This window comes from Chionomys nivalis, chromosome 6 (genome assembly GCF_950005125.1).
Source record: "Chionomys nivalis chromosome 6, mChiNiv1.1, whole genome shotgun sequence".
In the NCBI taxonomy this organism is placed as follows: Eukaryota; Metazoa; Chordata; class Mammalia; order Rodentia; family Cricetidae; genus Chionomys; species Chionomys nivalis.
The window spans coordinates 102557156-102580715 of record NC_080091.1 but is presented as its reverse complement, the minus strand read 5'-3'; the positions used below and the strand labels follow the sequence as shown (position 1 = coordinate 102580715).

General features: G+C 39.9%; 1 protein-coding gene across 1 annotated transcript in view; it reads left to right on the top strand.

Moving 5' to 3' along the window:
• The first annotated feature begins 1153 nt into the window (after window positions 1-1153).
• The window catches only part of LOC130876401 (ATP-binding cassette sub-family G member 3-like), a 41147-nt gene continuing 18740 nt past the window's right edge, over window positions 1154-23560 (top strand). The window contains exons 1-9 of the mRNA XM_057772907.1: window positions 1154-1356; window positions 3475-3534; window positions 4097-4211; window positions 4726-4878; window positions 11224-11360; window positions 15480-15631; window positions 16746-16847; window positions 19214-19464; window positions 22164-22246. Coding sequence (XP_057628890.1) covers window positions 1154-1356; window positions 3475-3534; window positions 4097-4211; window positions 4726-4878; window positions 11224-11360; window positions 15480-15631; window positions 16746-16847; window positions 19214-19464; window positions 22164-22246 — 1256 coding nt within the window. The remainder of the gene's footprint in view (window positions 1357-3474; window positions 3535-4096; window positions 4212-4725; window positions 4879-11223; window positions 11361-15479; window positions 15632-16745; window positions 16848-19213; window positions 19465-22163; window positions 22247-23560) is intronic.

Sequence of the window (23560 nt, the reverse complement as noted above, 5' to 3'; positions counted from 1 at the left end):
TTTGAGGATTCAGGTTTGCTTGATGACAGACTGCTAATAATTTTCAAGAATAACAGGTCTCCTTGTATATTGTTTAGAAGCTTTTGTTTCCCTGTCTTTCCTGGAGTTTGACCTGTGCTTGGGAGGTTTTGTGGCTTAAGGCAGGAGGGAAGGCAGGTGGGGCTGGGCTGGCTTCCATGCTGCTGTCCCTCAACTCTGGCTGCTTTGGTTGTCATCAGAGCTCTTCACACAGCTGCTCCCATCCTGTCTGCTTTAAGGATGCTCCTGGGGAGGCTTGCCTGAGCATCTGGTCCCTCACAGGCAGGGGCTCCCCACCCAAGATGTCAGTTATTAGAAAGGAAAACCGTAAGTGTTGAAGATGGTATTTTGAATTGCTTCATAAGCTTAGTTCACTAAATATCTTAAATTAAAGCAGACATTAATAACTTGTGAAATGATACACTTAAATTTCATTAGTATTTTGTTTCCTTGAAAATCTTAAACTTCTTAGCTACTGATTTGTTGTCCTTAATCGCTGTCATTTTAAAATCTGAGTCTTCCTAGATTTTAACCTTACCTGCTACAGTAACGATGATGTCATTGTAGGCAGTTCATCTTCTTGGCTGTCTGAAGATGCTTAATGACCAGAGGTGCAGTTTGAAGCTGGAAATAGTCAGAAATTTCTCCTCATCGCCATGAAAGTACAAGTTATTATGATAGTTGGTTAAATCTCTCTCTCTGTCCCCCATACACACACACACAGAGAGAGAGAGAGAGAGAGAGAGAGAGAAGAGGTGTGGTAATGGTTGTCATATTCCTGCCTCTGAACTTACAGTGTATCATAATATTCTTTTGAAGTAAGACAAATCTTTCCTCTCATCTTTCCCCTTCTTGCTTTATGATTTGTGAAGAACATTTATACTCTACTCTTTAAGGCATTTTTACTTCTTAGGAATTTGGTGTCTAAGAGGTGTCTATGTCCTCAGTTCTGTCTGCTTCTCATTGGATTCTTAGGTGATCACAGCCATGTGAACTTTTCATCAGGAAGGAATTTGCCTATGAGTGCACAGTTTAAAATAATCCTGAAGTGTGCTGTGTTATATAATAATGCTGCTTGTGTGGACTATCAACTTACACTTGCTGTTCCTTCTACAGGAAGGAAGAACCTCTGGAGATGTCTTCTAATAATGACCCTGTTACAATCCCAGTGGTAGAAAGAAATCCCACTGACCTTCCTGGAATGGACACCAGTGACCAGAACACATTGACTGGAGAGGCCGTGCTAAGTTTTCATAACATCAGTTATCGGGAAACAGTACAGAGTGGCTTTCCATTTCGTAAAAAAACATGTGTGATAGAAAGACTATCAAATATGAAGTATGTACATGAACTAAATAAACCAGTATACTAAACAACTCTTTAAACAAACACAGATTTAGATTTTCTCTATTATCAATAATTTTTGTATGTATGTGTGTACATTTATGTTAATGTATGTGTCCGTGTGTGTACATATGTCTGTGTATGTGAATATATCTGTTCATGTGTGTATAACTGTATTGTGTGTGTATGTGTATATATCTGTTTATGTGTGTGTATTAAGTGTGTTGTGTGTATGTGTCTACATCTGTTTATGTATGTGTATGAGTGTATGTGTGTTCATGTTCACATGTACAGATGTGTGACAAAACTGTGGTACAAGACTATCAGAGGACAAGCCTGAGCACTGGTCTTTACTTTCTACCATGTTGCAGACAGAGTCCCTCATTGCTCACTGCAGTGTATACCAGGCCAGTTGCCTGCAAGGGTCCTGGGATTCTTCTACCTCTGTCTCCCATCTCTCCATAAAGCATGGAGTTACAGGTGTCCACCACTGCACTCAACTTTATGTGAATTTTGGAGCTTTAACTTAGGTCCTCACCCTCGCACAGCAAGCACTTCACCCAATGAACCCTCCCTAGCCTCACCTTGTTATACAGACAGATTGATTCACGATCACAGTGAAATTAATGCAATGGAGACTAAAGAACAACATAATGGATGAATGGCGCAAAAGCTGGTTCTTTAAAAACACAAATCGCCCTGACAAACCCATAGACATATAACAAAAAAACCAAGAAATTATTTTAATTCAATAAAATTAAGAATGAAAAACATAATATCAAAGATCTACTGTTAAGATCAAAGAATGATAGAGGATACTAAAACTTTAATTCCTAGAAATTTGCAAATATTAAGGAACTATGTATACATCTATGCACACATCCCCTCCCTAAACTGAAGTGAGCATTTATAACAGGCTGACTGGGTCAGTTACCAGTGATGAGATGGAAACAATGAGGAAGTCCCAACAGCAGAAAGTCCAGGTCTTCACATATTTGCTCAAATTTATTAAGAGCTAAAATGAACATTCCACACATTGTTCCGTGACAAAGAGAACCATATTTACAACCAAATTTGAGGACAAGGCACACACATGCCAAGATCTCCCCACACAGTCTGTGTTGACTCTTCCTCCCGACCCCAACCATCACCTCTATTATTGGGCACTGGTCGTTTCTGCTCCTCAGCCTACAACTTCCATCATTTTCTTACTAAGAGGGAAATAGGCAGGGCAAAGGATATTCTGAATATGGCACTGTCTGAATATTAAATAAGAAATGGGAACATAGCTATGCTTTCTATAAGAATATGCCTTTTTCAAACTGGATATTCACTACTCTGAATCAATCAATCAATTTTTGGACATAATTTGTGTTTATGTTGCACCTATTCAGTAGTAAATAATGACCTCTACTTGAGGAATGTCTCCCAGTCCTAAACTGAGCATATTCTCATCTCTTTATCAGAGAAGAAAATCATCATTTTTGGGGGGTACTTAGCTTTTCTATTTTAATGATGATCGTGTTTTGCTTTGTTTTCTTTCGGTTTGAATGTTAAACTTGACAACACTCTCCTGTCCTCTGAGTGCTTCTTTCTAGTCTTTAGATTTCTACTTGAGATGCATTGATATTGGTTTGATTGTACTTTAATAATAGCAGCACTGTTACTAATATCCCATGAGTCGCTGCTTTTTGGGATGAGGTCTACAAAGCAGCAAGAAGGGTTATACGAAGACACTGCTCATCAAACGTTAGCAAGAAGCTGTTATATACTCGGCACATAAAGGCCATGTGCATAATAGAGTCCTCCTGAAAGCCTGCTACTTGCTTCAAGGATACAGAATTTAGATGCACCATGTTTCAAAAAAGACAAATTCTTAAATAATAAATAAAAATGGCTTTGTGATATCTGAGGCATTTTTCTGACAAGTCACCACTAGATTTCCAAATCTTTTTAAATAATAGACCTCTATTAATATTTTTTCTTAGGAGTTTGTGTTTATTTTTTTGTGCAAAATTTCATCCAACTTCAATATCATGTTCAGTGCAGACCCTAAATGAATATAACTTCTTTTGAACAGGAAAATCAACCAGTGTGATTTTGTATTTACAGTGGGATCATGAAACCTGGCCTCAATGCCATCGTGGGACCTCAAGATGGGAGCAGATCTTTGTAAGTATAATGGACAACAAATGCAAGCCCTTTGCATCTAGTTTCTGTGCTGTAAAAATCACTTCTATGGGACTTATTTAAGTTATGTGGGTATATCTACTCCTGTCCCGTGTGCTATGGTTAACATGAAGGAGGATGCATTCTAATTTTATACCAAAAACAGGAAGTCTTACTAAGTCACTTTAGTGATAGGAAATGATAGAGCGATTTACATATGGTGTTGGGTCATATTATTATTATTTTATGTGGGGGAGATAGTATTAAAACTAGGAAGGTAAATCAGAAGTCTTCTGGGGGCAAGAAAACATCACCAGAAATAATTCTCAAATTACAGAAGCACATTACCAGTTTGAGTTCCAAAGGACATACAGATTGTGTTTTGCATTCATAATTCTGGCATGTATTAGAGCACATACTGAACAGAAAGGTGTGTGTGTGTGTGTGTGTGTGTGTGATTTCAGATAAGCTTAGGATATACAGAATTTTAATTCTGAGCACCTGAAAACTGACAGCTGTTACTGAAAGGAGGAAGTAAACCACACAACATGTGTAACCATTATAGGTTATTAGATGTCTTAGCTGCAAGGAAAGATCCACGTGGATTATCAGGAGATATTTTGATAAATGGAAAACCTCGACCTGCTAATTTCACATGTACTTCTGGTTACGTACCACGGGTAAGTGTTGGTGGGTTTATAATTTTAGATTTCCCTTGATTAGATGTTCAACTTATAGATCTATGTGTTTCCAGTTCATTATATAACATGTTTATAGGCAATACTTTCTCTACACTGGCTTTTCACAATAACTCATTATCTTGAGGTTGGCAATGTTAAATAGGAAGACTGGAAGGGATTGGAGTAAGACATCTGTGGCACAGTATTAATAATTTCAGCTGTAATTTAATTCTACAGAGGACTACTGTTCTCTAATTTTGCCATTTCTTCATCTCTCTCCACTACTTAGAAGATGCCTTATGGAAATAATTCCTGGTAACAGTCACCAAAATCCCTGTACTCTACTTGGAAGGCTAATGGGAAGGGGTGAAAATGACTGCATCAGACTTTCTGTTGAAATCAATAACATTGAAAGACTATTTTACAGTAGAGTATTAGAGTGGGTGTGCTTTATGTATGATCATCTTACTAATAACAATTAGTAATTAAATTTAAATTTTCATTTAACCTTAAGAATGATGTGGTGATGCGCACGGTGACTGTGAGAGACAACATAGAGTTCTCAGCAGCTCTTCAACTGCCAATGACTATGACAAGAGATGAAAAAAGAAGGCGGATTGATGAGGTTCTTGAACTTCTGTGTCTGAATAAAGTGGCAAATGTCAAGGTAATGTGAAGAAAACTCTTGAAAGACTCAGAGTTGAGAGAGAGGAGAGAGAGAGAGAGAGAGAGAGAGAGAGAGAGAGAGAGAGAGAGAGAGAGAGATCCCTGTGTGAATTATATGATCCTCTATCAGCTGTTCCATATAATATGTATGGTCAAGGTGGCTGCTATCTGTAACATGGACAGGGGCCGGCTGCTTGTTTGTTTGTTGGGGGTTTTGTCCTGCCTGGTACCCCCAGCTGTTTAGTCCCAGAGAAAAATCACACAGAGATTTCTATAAGTTATAAAGCTGATTGACCCATTAGCTCTAGCCTCTCACTGGCTAACTCTCACATCTTGATTAACCCATTTTTCAGATCTATGTTAGCCATATGGCTCAGTACCTTTTTTCAGCGGGGCAGATCACATCCTGCTGCTTTGGTGGTCTGGGCAGGAGAGGGAGGAATCAACTTCCTCCTTCCCAGAATTCTGCTGTTCTCATTACATCATTTCTACTTCCTGTCTGGTTTTCCCACCTATATTTCCTGCCTGGCCAATCAGCATTTATTTATAACATGATTGACAGAATACAGACAATTCTCCCGCACCACTTCCCCCCCTCTCTCTTTTTTTTTTTAAAAAAACAAAACAAAACAAACAAACAAACAAAAAAATCAAAGGAAAATATCCATAGTCCATTTTTTGGGAATGTGGGCGTAGTATTCCAGGCTACTTCCAGCTGGTTGGGGACACTGATAATCTTATGGGGACCTAAAGAAAATTTAGAGTTATAATCAAGTCCTGATTGAAGTATCCAGTGAGTCTTGATCATCTCAGGCAGCAGTCTTGAACCTGTTCTGGATGAAGAACTCAGACATCTGGACCATCTATTCCTGCCAGAGATTTTTCAGGTGGTCTTTCTTGATCAAACTGGATTTTTCTTAACTCTGAATAAATCCACAACCTCTCATTTTCTGTGGAAACAAAAGCAAAATCTCTTCTCCAAAGTAACATACCTTTTGACTTCAACTGTGAAGTCAAGGTATTTTCAAAATACCTATTTTGGATTAATTCTGCAGCATTTATAAACAAATATCTTTTAGTAGCTGTTGCTCCTTCCTCAGCATTTAAACAATTCAAAGAGAGCATAATAACATACAGTATCAAGATTCTCTGTGTATTTTCCATCTCTACGTGGCTTTATTTTAACCTCTATTTGTTTTATTTTTACTTTTATCTTTTGGCTTTTTGAGACAGGTTCTCTGTGTATCTTTGTTCTGGAACTCCCTCTGTAAACCAGGCTATCTTTGAACTCACAGAGATCTGTCTGTCTCTGCCTCCCAGGCAAATCCTACCTGCCTACACCACCACAACTGGCTACTCTCTTTCTTTTTTTTTTTTACTCTGAGAATTTTAACCTTTAGCCTGTATATATTTTTAACACATTGTAAACCATTTAGAGGTTTTCTTATTCTTTGAATCTCTCTTTACTGTATATCTCTCTTTTTCTGACCACATGGGTCTTAAATTTGGTAAGGAATATGGAGAAGTTTTTTGCCACAACTCTATGGCATTTTAAGGTCCTTGCCAGGAATCAAGCTGCAATAATAAATAACAGTCAAAAGTTCCTATGGCATTTTTTTGCCAGGAAGCAAGCTGTAACAATGCATCCATAGCTCCATAGTCCGGACGGCCTGCTTGAAAGAGTCAAGAGTTTTACCTGGCAAGAAGGCCCAGAAAGCCGGCATTTTAAAACAGCTCAGCTATGGTTTTTTTGTTTGTTTATTTGTTTGTTTGTTTTTTGCTATGGCTAAAAACCAAAATGCTTTACTCTAGTCTTTCCTAATTTGTTTATTTGGTTTTGCTTTTAGGGACAACATAATAAGATATTTATTAACTTCTTGAAAGTCATGAAATATAATAGATTGAAAGAATTTTAATATAACATTTTATTAATTAATTTTTAAATTTATTTTACTTCCTGATCAAAGCTTCCCCTCTCATCCCCTTTCCCTCTCCTCTCCCCCTTCCCAGTCCACTCTTCCTCCACCTCTGTTCAGAAATTGCAGGTCTCTATGGGTGTCAACAAAACATGGCATATCAGGTTGAGATAGGACCAACTCCTCTCTTTGTGTTAAGGCTTGGCAAGGCAACCTAGCATTAGATACAGGTTCCTAAAACCTAGCCAAAATGTTAGGGACAAACCTGGCTCCCCCACTGCCAGGAGTCCTGCAAGCAGACCAAGCCACACAATAATTACACATATGCAAATAACCTAGGCTGATCCCATTAAGGTTCCCTAGCCATTGGTTCATAATCTGTGAACTCCGACGAGCAGCCCAGTTGTTTCTGTGGGTTCTCTTGTGATGACCCTGACCACCTGGCTCATATAATCCTTCCTCCCTCTCCTCAACAGAATTTTTCAGGATTGACCCAGTGCTTGACTGTGTATGTCTGCATCTCTTTCCATTAGTTAGTGAATGAACGTGCTCCAATGATAGTTGGGGAGGTCACTATAGTTGGTCAATTCTGGATACCTATCCACTATTACCAGGAATCCTAGCTGGGGTTGTCTGTTGAAGTGGGAGTGGCGGGGCTGCGTCCCTGGCACCCGGCCGCCCGCATGGCTAGCTTATGTCCCAAAATAATTACACGGAAACTGTATTCTTTTAATCACTGCCTGGCCCATTAGTTCCAGCCTCTTATTGGCTAGCTCTTACATATTGATCTAACCCATTTTTAATATTTTGTGTAGCACCACGAGCTGGCTTACCAGGAAAGATCTTAACCTGCGTCCGTCTGGAGTGGGAGAATCATGGCGACTCACTGACTCGGCTTTTTTCTCCCAGCATTTTGTTCTGTTTACTCCACCCACCTAAGGGTTGGCCTATCAAATGGGCCTAGGCAGTTTCTTTATTAATTAACCAATGAAAGCAACAGATTAATACAAGACCCACCTCCATCAGTTGTCCTTGTAGAGTCAATGGAGTTTCTCATGCATCAGGTTTCAACCTGAACCAAAAAATTCTCCAACATTTGTGTGTGAGTGTGTGAGTGAGTGTGTGTGTTTGTGTGTGTGTGTGCACACATATGTGTGGTTATCATAACACACCTTTGTCACAGGTCTATTCTCTCCTCCCGCCTTGTTTGTCTTGTTCTGCTGAAGCCCTACACACATGCCTAATGCCCTGATCCACATCCTATCTCACTGTAATTCCATACTGACAGAGTTACACAGGCAATTCCACTGCTACCGCTTTATATGCAAGTTCCAGGGATTGAACCCAGGCTTCAGGTTTGTGGGACAAGTGCTTTTCCCTGAGGAGACTTCTCTTCAGTCTTTCATAAGATTTTGATTTAAGAAATGTAAAGGCAATATGCAATTTTTGTAGAAGACTGTTATATAGCCAGTACATTAGTACACTTGCTAATACCTGCCACCTGGGCTTCTTGGTGTTTACAACAGCATACTCACTAAAGCTGTTTCTCACTGAAACATTTTAACAGAACATTAGGTAGTTCCTTACTCCTGAGTACTTACTTTTCATCCATAAAAATAAAGACATCTACTTTCCTAGAAACTCTATTCTTAACTATCAAAGTGAATAATTCCTTTATATCCTCAGCCTTGTCCTGACCACGCTCATCCTTATTGCCTAACCATCCTTTGTTGTTTGTAGTTAATTGGGCTTGATCATGGTTTTGGTTATCATGTTTGGTGATAGTTTTTCCCTAGTTTTATGTCCCCATAAAACTTGCTATTCCCTCTCACCTTACACAATGACATTGGCTGGTACCAGCACTGTTCCAGTTTGACCAGTAGACTATATGACCTTTTGGATTTGCTTATAAGGATGAATCATGAATTCTGTGATGCTGTACAGTGTAATAATGTCAATTCACAAAAGTCTTTATTTATTTATTTACTTATTTATTTATTTATTAAAGATTTCTTCTGCCTCTTCCCCACCACCACCTCCCATTTCTCTCCCCCAATCAAGTCCCCCTCCCTTGTCAGCCCAAAGAGCAATCAGAGTTCCCTGCCCTGTGGGAAGTCCAAAGACCATTCACCTCCATCCTGGTCTAGTAAGAGGAGTATCCAAACTGCCTAGGCTCCCACAAAGTCAGTACGTGCAGTAGGATCAAAAGCCCATTGCCATTGTTCTTGAGTTCTCAGTAGTCCTCACCGTCCGCTATGTTCAGCGAGTCCAGTTTTATCCCATGCTTTTTCTGACCCAGGCCAGCTGGCCTTGGTGAGTTCCCGATAGAACATCCTCATTGTCTCAGTGTTTGGGTGCCCCCCTCGCGGTCCTGAGTTCCTTGCTCGTGCTCTCTCTCCTTCTGCTCCTGATTTGAACCTTGAGATTTCAGTCCGGTGCTCCAATGTGGGTCTTTGTATCTGTCTCCTTTCATTGCCTGATGAAGGTTACTGTTCAGGAGGATGCCTATATGATTTTCTTTGGGTTCACCTTCTTATTTAGCTTCTCTAGGATCACGAATTCTAGGCTCAATGTCCTTTATTTATGGCTAGAAACCAAATATGAGTGAGTACATCCCATGTTCCTCTTTTTGGGTCTGGCTTACCTCACTCAGGATAGTGTTTTCTATTTCCATCCATTTGTATGCAAAATTCAGGAAGTCATTGTTTTTTACTGCTGAGTAGTACTCTAATATGTATATATTCCATACTTTCTTCATCCATTCTTCCATTGAAGGGCATCTAGGTTGTTTCCAGGTTCTGGCTATTACAAACAATGCTGCTATGAACATAGTTGAGCATATACTTTTGTTGTATGATAGGGCATCTCTTGGGTATATTCCCAAGAGTGGTATTGCTGGGTCCAGAGGTAGGTTGATCCCGAATTTCCTGAGGAACCGCCACACTGCTTTCCAAAGTGGTTGCACCAGTTTGCATTCCCACCAGCAATGGATGAGTGTACCCCTTTCTCCACAACCTCTCCAGCAAAGGCTATCATTGGTGTTTTTTATTTTAGCCATTCTGACAGGTATAAGATGGTATCTTAAAGTTGTCTTGATTTGCATTTCCCTGATCGCTAAGGAAGTTGAGCATGACCTTAAGTGTTTTTTGGCCATTTGAAATTCTCTGTTGAGAATTCTCTGTTCAGCTCAGTTCCCCATTTTATAATCGGGTTGATTAGCCTTTTACAGTCTAGTTTCTTGAGTTCTTTATATATTTTGGAGACCAGACCTTTGTCAGTTGCAGGGTTGGTGAAGATCTTCTCCCAGTCAGTGGGTTGCCTTTTTGTCTTAGTGACAGTGTCCTTTGCTTTACAGAAGCTTCTCAGTCTCAGGAGGTCCCATTTATTCAATGATGCCCTTAATGTCTGTGCTGCTGGGGTTATACGTAGGAAGTGGTCTCCTGTGCCCATGTGTTGTAAAGTACTTCCCACTTTCTATTCTATCAAGTTCAGTGTGTTCAGACTGATATTGAGGTCTTTAATCCATTTGGACTTGAGTTTTGTGCATGGTGATAGATATGGATCTATTTTCATTCTTCTACAGATTGACATCCAGTTTTGCCAGCACAATTTGTTGAAGATGCTCTCTTTTTTCCATTGTAAACTTTTAGCTCCTTTGTCGAAAATCAGGTGTTCATAGGTTTGTGGGTTAAAGTCAGGGTCTTCTATTCGATTCCATTGGTCGACTTCTCTGTTTTTATGCCAGTACCAAGCTGTTTTCAGTACTGTAGCTCTGTAATAGAGTTTGAAGTCAGGGATGGTAATGCCTCCAGACAGTCCTTTATTGTATAATTTTCACAAAAGTCTTAAGGGAGTTAAAAAGGTCTTAATAAGGCAATGTGGAATTTTTGATTAAAAGCAGTGTGTATGTGTTTATTATGTGTGTTGTATTGTGTAGTGCTGTGTGTTTGTTGCTTGTGTGTCTGTATGTGTTTTTAAGTATGTGTCTCTCTGTGACTGTATGTCAGTGTGTTGTTTTGTGTGCATGCCTGTGTGTCAGCATATTGTGTCCTGTGTGTATTGTGTAGCGTATATATTTGTATGTGTGTTGTGTAATGTGTGTGTGATATGTTGTTTTTATGTTGTGTAGACTGCATGTGTCATATATGTTTTGGAAAGGTATGAAATGATGACTAAATTACTACACATACTTTCTCTTCTCCTGTCCTGTCTTCCTTGTTCTTTAGACAGATATTAGCACAGGCTTCATGTCAAGTCTGACCTGAGTCTTTCTACCCACTTGGAAAAGAAAAACATCCTTCTTCTCCCAGTTGCCCATATTTTTGCTCATCAGGATAATATTAAAACAAAATCTTTTACTGCTCGAACAGTCTCGTTCACCAAATGACAACAACTGTTCTTGTTGATAATGATGGTTGTTGTTGCTTAAGCCTAGATCTAAAGAGCTTGAGAAAAAGACCAGTATAGCAATGGAGCTGGTCACTAAGCATCCCATTTGGTTCTTGGATGACCCCACTACTGGCTTAGACTTGAGCACTATTATTGATGTCATCTCAGTTCTGAGAAGGTAAGTACCGAAGGAACATTAACTTTTATTGACTTAATACCTGATCACATATGTGTATTTTTGGTTCAGGAGATTCAGAAGAAATGCTGACGGGGGGAGGTGACCTCCAGTAAACACTAAGGTATGAAAAAATTCAATGAATGTGGAGAGAACTATGAGAGTTTCCATCTGAGGGGAAAAATAAGAAAACATAATCTTTCTCATGATAACTTTTTCTTTTACTTCATCTTTTAAAATCCTCTGTGAAAAAATCTCTCTTGCTCCTCCACATGGCTCTACAAAGCCTCCTCATCACTCTCCACAGCCTCTCCTTGGCTCTACACAGCCTCCTCATGGCTCTACACATTTCCCCATGGCTCTACACAGCCTCCCCATGTCTCTACACAGCCTCCACTCACACCCAAACACTGGACAATTATATGTAACATTTTCAGGATCCGACCCTTTCTCAAAAAACAGCATAGTCACATAGTTTCTCCATGGCAGAAGATGTGGGAAAGCATTTAAGTTTAGAACTGTCCAAGGAGTCACAGAGAAGGTTTTGCAGCTGCATGATAGTTTAGTGAAAACCACAAAGATACAACACTATGGGAATGTAAAGAGGTCAGTTGAAGGCTAAGATGTGGGGGTTCCTCTGCTAGGAATGTTGGCCTCTGAGTAACTTCATGTATAGAATAAAAAGGTATTGTTTCTGGGATTACCTCTGGATGTGATGGCTGAAAGAATGATTGCTAAGGTCTGGGTCCTAACCTGGGAAGAATGAAGTAAAAGGAATTGTATTTCCTTCTCTCCAGAAAGATGTCTATGACTAAAATATTGATAGAAAAAAGTGTAAAGGTTGAGGTTTTGCACATTTTAGAAATTAATAGAGTTTTAAACTGACTGAATAACCGCAAGAACTATATAATGACCATCCCATTCCCATGACCTAGGTTCCTGGCTGTTGAACTTTACTGTATTGTCTGTCTTTTCTTCTTTCCCTTTGTTCTTTGCTTTGTTCTGACATCATGGTCTATCACCCTAAATACTGTCACCTATCCTTCCAGGAATCAAGATCACTCCCTCATTGTACTTCCAGTGAGGAAGTCAACAACTAGGGCTTTGCCATCTTCTAGACTGTAGACTCCTCAGGTGTCACCACTTTCCCCAGCCATCCCTTTTCCTGTCAACTTCAGGATACTCTAATATCAAGCTCTTGCTCATTTTTCAGCATGGAACACTTCCCTCTGTCCCTGTGTCTCATGCCATGGCTAGGCTTAGTGCCTTGCTGGAGTCATCCCAAGTGTGATTTATCCCAGTGTTCTTGGAACAGACTCAGTTCCTGACATGCTGTGTTCATGCTCTGAATACTCATGGAAGTATACTCTAGTTGTATACTACTTTTTTCAAATGTTTCTATTATATGTGTGTTTGAGTTGCTTGGTGTAAGTGTGTGTGCTAGTATACCTGTGTAGCTTGTCTGTAGAGGTTAGAGGACAACTCAAGAAGTCGGCTTTCTAATTCAAACAAGTGTGTTCTGGGGACTGAACTAGGGTATTTAGACTTGGTATCAAGTTCCTTTACCTAAGCCGGGTGGTGGTGGCACACGCCTTTAATCCCAGCACTCGGGAGGCAGAGGCAGGCGGATCTCTGGGAGTTTGAGGCCAGCCTGGTTTACAAGAGCTAGTTCCGGGACAGGCACCAAAGCTACAGAGAAACCCTGTCTCAAAAAACCAAAAAAAAAAAAAAAAAAGTTCCTTTACCTACACTGAGCCATCTTGTTTGCCTGTCTTGAATCTTGACCATCTAGCAATGCTAGTGGTTGGTGGGTTATATGACATGAAGTTGCAGTTTCTCCTTTTGTGGTTTATTAATCATCTCTCAGGGAAAACAATCAGTTATTATGCCCGTTATTCTGCCCTTATCTTGTCTCTACAACCAGTTGTCCTTTGGGAATTCAAGGTATGCGCTACCATGCCCAGTTCTCTTGCTCTCTTTTCCTTATTCTACCTCATCTTTTCCTCCCTCCATCCCATCTTCATTCCCATCTTCTCTACATTCCTTCATTATGTTCTTCCTCCCTTCCTTTCCCACTCCCTCCATTTCATTCAATCTTTCTGTTTGTCCTTTTGAAACAGGGTCTCATGTAATTTAGGATTGCCTTAAATTATGGATCCTCCCAAGTACTGGGATATTACAGATATGCCACCATACCCAGCTTTTATAGAAATATTTTCATAGCAGTCTTAAGCACTCTTTTTGGTTATTGATTCTTCTAACAGAAGGTATGACTTCCTGAAATGGTCATTCAGCTGTTTTTTTTTTCTTTTCTTGTTTTTTCCTTTCCTTTTCTTTTTTTAACTTTAAAATGAAGCTTTTATTTATTTTGTAGCATGTGCATTACAGGAAAAAAAACACAAGAAGCCAAGAACAGTCACCCAGTCACATCAGCTCAGCTTGCTGTGTCCCTCTGGGTGCTGCATGTGTACATACATTAGGTAACTAAGGTTACACAGTATGTACCATGCTTGCCCCCACATTGTGATTACTCACCATCTAAAACCCCACACTACATGAGTATGTTGATAACCAAGAATACGCCATGCCATCTCAATCTGTCAGACAAAGCTGTAATCCTTACTTTATTGGCAACAAAAATTTCATAGAAGACAAAAATGGCAGCAGGCCCCTAGATAGCAGTACTGGCGAAGTTACAATTAAAATTCTGCATTCCCTTAATGCTCAGCTTACAGGGAAACACAAAGCAACAGAGCACACTAAGTACAGCATTCCTAAGTTTATCTTCAGATCTGTATACTAAAATGTGAAGGCATGTTCCTGCTCAATAAATGTATTCCTATGGAGCACTGAAGATGCACTACGGCAGGGGTTCTCAGGATGTCAGTCTCAACACAGTGCATGGCTGCAGACCTTGCCCTGTGAGCATCTCTCTGTCTTTTCACAGTCAATTTAGCAATATGAATTAACTCACACTGTCCAGACATGGCTCAGCAATTCCATGTTCAAGAGGAAACTTTTCTGTCAATCTGTCAAGCTATACCTTTAACCATATCCACTCCTTTAAATCATTTATGAAGTTCAGATGTTGTGGAATGAACTTTGTGCACAATAAACACAAGTATCTTCCCAGAAATGTATATATGGATCCCTGGGTACAGTTGAAATTGTCTTCTAGATGTGGTGGGCCTGACCAAGAGCTCTTCCTCATCTGTCCTCTTCTCTGTCCAACTCCAGTTCAGGATGATGCTAGTGAAAGTATTACAAAGGCCACCTTCAGAAGACAGCCCTTCCAAAAGACCAGCATGTTATGGAATTAAACCAATGATCAAATCCTAGGTTTGCACCTCACTAACTGTGACCCCTTGGTCTGTTGCTTGACCTTTTAAGCCTTATCAACAGAAAGGGGCAAATTATATTAGAATTGCCTTATGCTGATATTGGGAAAACTGAAATGGGACTATTTTACTGCAGTATTTAGTGAAAGAGCAGGTGGTTAGGAATGTGAGTCACATCATTAGAGCAGTGAAAACCAATTCCTGAAGAGACAAAGTGTGAATGATTGACGGGAATTGTGCTACAGTCACAGCTGTAATGTTTGCTCTGTCATTGCTTCTCAAGCTTGAGTGAACCTGTCAATTACCTGGGCTGGCTGCTCATGATATGGATTCCCTGCACTGACTCCCAGATATTCTGATTTAGTGTCTGAGAAGACCGCCCAGGATCTATGTAGTAACACTTGAGTGCAGTACTGCTGTCTCACATGTTAGAAGTACTAGACTTTTAAATAAAAACTTGGAGCTACCAGGTGCATAATAAAAGGGAGACAAGGTGTTTTTAAGACAAATTCAAGCCGGGCAGTGGTGGCGCACGCCTTTAATCCCAGCACTCGGGAGACAGAACCAGGCAGATCTCTGGAAGTTCGAGGCCAGCCTGGTCTACAAGAGCTAGTTTCGGGACAGGCACCAAAGCTACAGAGAAACCCTGTCTCGAAAAACCAAAAAAAAAAAAAATCAAGCTGAAATGGGAACCTAGATTATAACTTCAGGAATAAAATATTTTTTGAGTATCTCAAGATTCCTCTCTGTCCAGTGACTTATGATTTTTCCTCTTTAAACTTAGGCTGTCTAGGAGTGGACGGACAATCATCTTCTCCATTAATCAGCCCCCGTACTCCATCTTCAGACTGTTTGACAGCCTCACCTTAGTGGCCTCAGGAAAAACCATGTTTCATGGGCCTGCACAGGAGGCTTTGGAGTACTTCAGATCTGCAGGTATGGCTGGATTTGCTGTGAGAGCTCCTTCATTGATGGGATCTGGAGAGAGAACAGGGGTTTTCAGGTGTGCTTGGCCCACATGTGTATGTGGGCTTCTCCATTTTAAATGCCTTTAATTAATTTGGTGACAGGATTCTGTGGCTTGTGCAGCACAGGATTGTTGTTCTGGTCTCTTCCTTTCTCCTGTCCTGTATGCATGCCTGTGTACAGGATTTTTACTGAGCCTCTTGTTCTGCTTCCCAGTTGTGCTGACCCTCTTAATTAACATGCTGGGCTCAGGCCCAGTTATCCATCATTTAAACAGCTTTGGAAAGGCCCAGCATCATTGCCTTCTTGCCCATGTAGCAGATGGTAGTTTTCAGTTTTCTCTTAGTGTGACCTGACTCTGAGGAGCTGTGGAGATAGTCCCTAACTTAGTATTAACTTTGAATTTTAGGTTTAGGTGATGTTTGGGTGCTGCAGTGGCTCAAGTCTGGCTTTTGTGGACCCATGATTTTTATCTGCCTGGTTTTTTTTTTCACAGTCATATTTGATGATGGCATATTTTTAATATTTTATGCCCTCAATTTCATCTTTGAGAAATATGGATATAGTTATGGATGATTCTCTTTGACTACAAATATAGGTTTAAATATTTGCTGTTATTTAAAGTTGTGTGAGCAATTGTGAGTCTATGGAGCCCAATAAAAATTTATGCCAAATACAAATGATTCTTTTACAGGGAAGAGTTCATGCATCTATGTTTAGTCTGCATCTGTTCTATGTCTAGTCTGTCTTTATGACAAGATCTATGTCTAGTCTATTTCCATGCCTAGTCTATGTGTATGTTTAGTAGTCTTTGTCTATATCTAGGCTATGTCTACTCTGTTGTTGTCTGTGTATTATATATGTGTATGTGTATGTATAGCACCAATATAAACACCCATAAGTATACAATAGGGTGTAAATCAGAGAGTGCTGAAATATTATAGTGTGTATATACTAGACAAGGACAAGTTAGCCAAGGGGAGGGTCAAAAAGAGGAAGAAATTCTTAGATTCTGTCGCTACCACCCCCTTTCTCTCTAAAAGAAAATCCTCACACTTGTATTCATGGTCTACTTTCTTTGTAGGTTACAACTATGATTCCCACCACAACCCTGCAGACTTCTTCCTGGACATCCTTAATGGACGTTTCTCTGCTCTCTTTCACTCAGAGGAAGATGGCCACGAAGGTATGTGAGTCTTCTAGAGACACAGATTTTTGCCAAATTGTTTCATTAAGACACAATTGTTGCTGTCTTGGGACCAGCATCTAGACAGCTCAGGATTCAGAAGGAAGTCACGGTGCTGGTGAGGCTAAGACCTTTTCTACCTAAGGGTTATGAAGAAAGACACACATTCTGTTGATCATATCCTTCTTTATTCATCAGCCTCTTCTGATGGACCGACTGGGATGAATCTGTCTGTGTGGTCACAGACATACAAAAGTGTATTTATCATTTGTTGCATAAAGTATTTCCTCATTTCAAGGTCCCTAATCTTAATATATATGTCTTTTTGAAGGGAGCATTACATGTTTCCGTGACTCTAGTCTTTCATTAAGTGTTGTATGCAATACAGAAATAATTCAAGAGCCCTGGGTGTGTCTGAGGTGTTCTGTGACCAAGGTCATGGGTGCCCACAAGGCCCCTCAGTAAAACAATCACTGTCCTCCAGATGGAATCTTCAGGGTCAAAGTCCCTCCAAGAAACATCTGTTTATCCTAATCTCTGTCCCATACAGTGATTTTACTAAATTCCTAAGTGTACAAGTGACATGTTTTTCATCTTCCTTGCAGGATTAAAAGCAAGGTTATCCCAATATCCCATATACATTTATGTCTGAGTAATTTATTGCAGATCAACAGAGTATAAGCAGAGAGAAAACATTGCTTCCCAGACAACTCTCTTGTGGGTTTGCACAGCATATACTGTGCCTACAGAGAAAGAATCAGTAATTCTACTGTATATCTATAAAGTCAGTCTCACAAGGAATAGTAAAGGAATCACAAACTGAAGCTTTGTACATAAAGACAATCAGTCAACTGTACTTTAGATCCTCAGGGTGTATACACATTTCATAATTAGTTTCTTATATCAGGAGAATTGAGGGCAGGGATGGGCACATTGACACCAAGAACTGTGTCTGTATCTGTTAAACATTAAGAGAAGTAGGGCCAGCCTGGCTCCTAGAGAATTCAAATGTTCTATAATTATTACGCTGAGCTGTTATCTAAAGCAATTTCTAAGGTGGAGCTCAAAGGTCTTGAATGAAAAGCACAACTTTATATAAACTTCCAGTCATCAAAGTTCTGGATATTATTGTCAGTCAGAAGGGACAATTAGAGAGAAAGTCATCTTCATAATAATTCACAGGTAAAATTGCCTAGAAGATTAGGATCTTTCCAAAGAGATAAACATTACCTTACTGGAAGTGGGGAATTTCCCCACACCCAATTCAACCATGGCAGATATCAGAGGAGGATAGTGGCAGCAAGACAGCAAGCAGGGAAAGGGAAAGCAGAAGCAAAAGACGTCCTGGGGTCTGTGGTATGGGGGGCTTCTTTGCCTAAAAGATTATTCATCAAGGGGTTTCCCCCTGGTGGGCCAACACCCTGAACCTCAGTCACCACCTGCTGCTCCTCTGCCATGTCCTCGGGCATCATGGCCTCCGGCTCACAACCACATGTCTCAAAAGAAATAGCTTTTATGTTAATTCAGTGTCTAAAATTAACTAATAGACTTTGCTGTCTGTTAGTGTTGGATGTTTTTTAATTTAATTTATAAAAGATTATTTATATGATATTATCACAAGGGAAATTTCAGGTTAAAAGTAAATGTACCTATTGTTTATGTTAGTCTTCTTATTGTTTTAGATAGGGTTTGCTCATGTAGCCAGACTGGCCTTAAATGTGTGCTCTTTCTACCTCACCTCCCAAGTGTAAGTACTACAGTGCTATATCACCATGACTGACTTTGTTCATAACATTTTAAAAACACGATACTTGGCAGTTTATACATTTGCATATACATTCACAGGTGGCAGAAAGTAGGGACCAGACTTCTATGTTAAGAAGAATAGATCCAGAAGGGAAGGAGTACTTTGCTAAGAATTTGGGTCCATATGCAAAAAGGTCAATCTGTTTGCTGTGTCCATGGGGTAATGACAGTAGTCATGTCAGTTAGGGACACTTTTCTAATCTGCAAAGGAATTACACAGGAGTAATTATCTCATGCTCAAAGTTTGGTGGGCTGAAGATAGAGCTCAGCTGGTAGACTGCTTGCCTAGCATGTACAAAGACTTGAGTTTGGTTCCTAGTAGCACATAACTGGGTGTGAAGGTGCATGCCTGTAATCTCAGCACCTGAGACCGAAAAAGGACTTGGAAAAGTTGAAGGTCACACTTGGCTTTAGAGCAACCTTGAGGTCAGTCTAGGGTACTTGAGAATGTCTCAAAGAAAAGCTGATACACAATGTATGTGTTATTTATGAGAAGTGTCTCAGAAAAATCAGTTAAATAATTGTCTGTTTCTTGTTTTTATCCACTTTCCCCCACAAAGCCGATGAACATACAGAGCTTTCTGAGAGACAGCACCAAGTCAGAGTAAACTTAGCCAATATGTATGCCCAGTCCTCCTTATACGGTGAAATGAGAACTGAATTGGATCCACTCTTGGGGGAACAGAATTCAGGGAGGAGCTCAGCCTTAGAGGAGATCACATGTGTCACCCCTTTCTACCACCAGCTCAGATGGATTATTTGTCGTTCATTTAAAAATATCAAGGATTTTACACGAATCACTATAATTCAGGTAATTTGATGAATTATTTTAATTGTGAAACTCAAGTGTGAACAATTTGTTTTTAAGTCAGTCTACTGCAGGGCCACACTTATCTTCTGATCCCTTCCATGTGTTTGTCATCCCCACTCTCCTTGCATAGAGAAATATTCAATAGAGCAAGTAGACCATGATTAACATTTTGCTTTTAGAAAACCCTTTTATTTATTTTTCATTTAGAGGAACAATAATGAAAATTCAAGTAAGAAATTTAATTCTCAGAATGCAATAAGAGATTCGGCACACCTGGGAGCTACTCACACCTGTCTACTTTAATTCACCAGTGCATCCTACAAGTTCAAAGCGTTGGAATGAGAAAAGGAGAAAAAAGCTTTTTTTTCCTGATGCAAATTTTCATGTGGGTGGATAGATGGTAACCGGATAAATGATAAAACTGTAGCCTGTCAGATTGGAGAATGGACTTGGAGAAGGTTTAAGTAGAGAAGGGTGGAGATGACTGGAGAGGGAAAGGACGGTTGATCTGTGGTTGAAATCATGTGGTGAGGAGACAGGGCCATAGAACAGCTCTCTCTGAGGGAACCTGAGCATCCACTGTCTGAGATGAGCCAGCTGCAGAGTGCTGTTCCCTCTTCAGGAGTCCAGTGTGGGAAAGCAGTAGCTACTCAAAGAGTGCAGCTCACACACACAGTAACTGGACTGAACAATGCTCTTCCCTGTCAGCCAACTGGAACTGGGAGGAGGTGAAGTTCTACTTTACGGCTCTGTAACAAGGATCATCAAGCCTTAAGATTTTTTTGTTATTTTAACCTCAATGTCCCACAGAAATGTGGTTTTTCCAGTACATAGGGCCATCATTTATTATGTTATTTTTTATTTGGTTATATTTTAGATGGTGATCCTGCTGTGTTAGTGTTTGATCCTGGGGCCTTAGCCATTAGTGGGTAATCACTCTACCATGGACCCATATCCCTGCCTCTGTCCAACCAGAACTTAAAGTCAGTTCTGCTGTTAGTGCATTGTTATTTTATTCTCAGGCATTGAGTTTCTGTTGACTCAATGTTATGTGTTGTTGACTGTAATAAAACACCACATAGTTCTTACCATGTGTGCTACCCTTTTCTTATTTAAATGTTGCTTCCTTTTCTGCATGCATGTGGACATTCTAAGCATTTGAGTTACACTGCCAGTTGTTCCAAATACTTTGTTCTTTATACTCGGGCATTTCTGTAAAAGAGGAGGGCATTTTTGTGTCCAATGTCTTTGGGAAAAGAAGATTCAATATGATTAGAAACAAATGAATTATTTTCACCAAATTGGGTTACTCATTGTTCAACAGTATCATGAGGTAAGTGTGTGTCTGTGTGTGTGTGTGTGTGTGTTAGCAATGCTAGAAATTGAAGACTAACTTACTGAAAATTTATTTATTTATTTATTTATTTATTTATTTATTTATTTATTTGTATATGAGTTTTTTGCCTGCATGTATCTCTGTGCATCATGTCCATGCTTATGAAGGCATCAGATCCTCTGGAACTGGACTTTCATACGGTTGTTAGGGGCTATTTGTGTCCTGGGAACTGAATCCCAGGTCCCCTGCAAGAGCAGCAAGTGATCTTAATTCTTGAGTCATGTTTCTGGGTGCTGGAATTTTGGTTTTTGATTTAAATTATTAAGTTATAAGATTTTTAACTTCGATTATTGTGTTCTATTTTTAAAAATTTACAAGAGTAGTAGGAAAGTGTCAAATAAGTTACAGCATCATATAGCCTTACTCCTTTGCTAATTGAAGCACCCTTTAAAGTCATTTCAACCAGAACTGAAGCAGTGCAGGCTCCTTGTGACTGTCAGCATAGATTGGGTAGATGGGGGTAGATGAGGGTCTGGAGGAGTTGGCAGTTTAGATAAGACTTGAGCCCAGGCTGCTCTGGCTTAGGTTCATGGAGCAGCAGTGACAGAGGTGATGGGCAATAGGAAACTGTGGTGACTCAGAGGACGCTGTATGATCACTTTGGTGACAGCAAGAATGCTGGTTGCCACACAGCACAGACTTCTCAGAGGTAACACAGGTAAGGGCCAGCTCACTCCTTCTTAGCACACAAAATCCCATTGCTAGGAACTGTGTTGTGAGTCATTTTTAATTTTCTTTTTTGGTTTCCACTAGAGGGGATCAGCGTCTAGTGTCTGTTGTGAGAGTTCTATAACTGAGCTGTCCCCTAGCCTGGGGTGTACTTGTTTCTAACTATAAGAGTAAAGAAATCCTGAGTCATTTTGAGCTACTTGAAGTAGAAAACTTTATGTTTTCTGGCACTAGAATTGAGATCTCAGTTTACGTGTATACTTTCTGTCACTTACCTGGGTTTGTTCCCTAACCTCCCCAGGCACCTGCATTCTTTCCTACCCTGTGTCATCCAGATTTTAGTACCTGAACTGAATCCTTCACTGACAATTCCTGGTGGAGCACTGGGAGAAGTCTTAGCTTCCAAGGTCTGCATTGTTTGAGTCTCAGATGGCAGAGACATTCATTTTTATATTAACATACAAGAAGTCTATTAACATGTGTTTTGTATTTTTCCAGGCACTGTGGCCAAAATACAATGTTTATCTCAGTGGAGAGATTTGATTAGGAAACCATATATCTTAAAATAATAAACAATTGTGTAGACTACTATTGAATCCTAATAGAAATGTTTTCCCTGTATTTTTTTTGAAAGACAATTATTGCAGTCATTGCAGCCGTGATTGTGGGTACCAGTTTCCTTGCCCTACAAAATGACTGTACTGAAGTCCAGAACAGGTAAGCAAATGAGAAAATGCTGTCACTTTGTTCAAGCTTATATAAATCCATTAAGAATTCAAATTTGTGAGTGGTGTTGGCACACACCTTTAGTGCCAGCATCAGGAAGCAGAGGCAAGCAGACCATTATGAATTCGAGGCCAGCCTGGTCTACACAGCTAGTGCCAGGACATGCTCCAAAACTACACAGAAAATTCTTGTCTTGAAAAACCAAATAAAATAAAATAAAGAATTGGAATTTGTGACAAAAAAGTAAACATTTTATCGTATCATAGAGTGTGCTAATACACTGAAAGCTGAGTGGAAGACCTCAGTTTTTCACATGTGTTTATGTGTAGAGAGTAGGAAACTACACACACCACAAAATTCACATTTTACCAGTTTAGTGTATGGAGGAGCTTCAGGTTCTGTGAATCATCCTGTCGGTCTGAGCATAATAGAGGTGAGAACTCTCCAGTGGTCACCTCCTTTGCTTTTCTGATCTTCAGCTTGAACTCCAGTAACTGTCTCAGGTTTTTATTATTCGTGCTATAATACATAATCCGCAATCATCTCTTCTATTCTGTGTGTTGCCATTTTAGTCTATTTATCATCACCTTGCTGCATAAATATGTTTACCTGTTTATTCTTTTGTTGTCAATCTTCTTGAACATGTTGGGTTTATTTGCATGAGTATGAAGTAAATAGATGAGACTCGGTTTTTGCTGACTTGTCATATGGATGTCACTTTTGTAGTCTGAGCTATATATAATGTGGATTTAACAATATGCTTTCCTGGTAAAACTCTTTAATGGCTATAGCATGTTCCCAACATAGTTTCTCATCAGGATCACAATTTTCAGAATTCTCCCTGTAATTTATGTGTTCCACACCACTGTCTACTCAATTGGGCTCCTTGCTTGATACCTCTGACCTCAAGTTACCTCCAAATGGGTAGAGAGGCTTGACCATGCAAGTTCTGTTAACAGTGTTTGTGTGTGTGTGTATGTGGTCTGTGTGTGTGTACACCTTTTTGTAGTGTTATATGTTATATGCCCTGGTTTTTCTGGGGTGTACTCATCTTTAGGTAGGTGTGTACACATATCTATGTTGTGTGTGCAAATGTCTGCACGTGAAGGTCAGAGGTTATGCCAGGTTTTCCTTGTTGACCCTCCACTTCCTTTTTCAAAGGAAGTCCCTCACTGACATGGAGCTCATTGAGTTGGCTGTGCTGGCAAATGAGCTCCAAGTGTCCACCTCTGTGCCATTCATCACTGGGGTTACAGATGAGAGGTGCTGTGGCTGGGGACTTTTCCATGTGTTCTGGGCATTTGA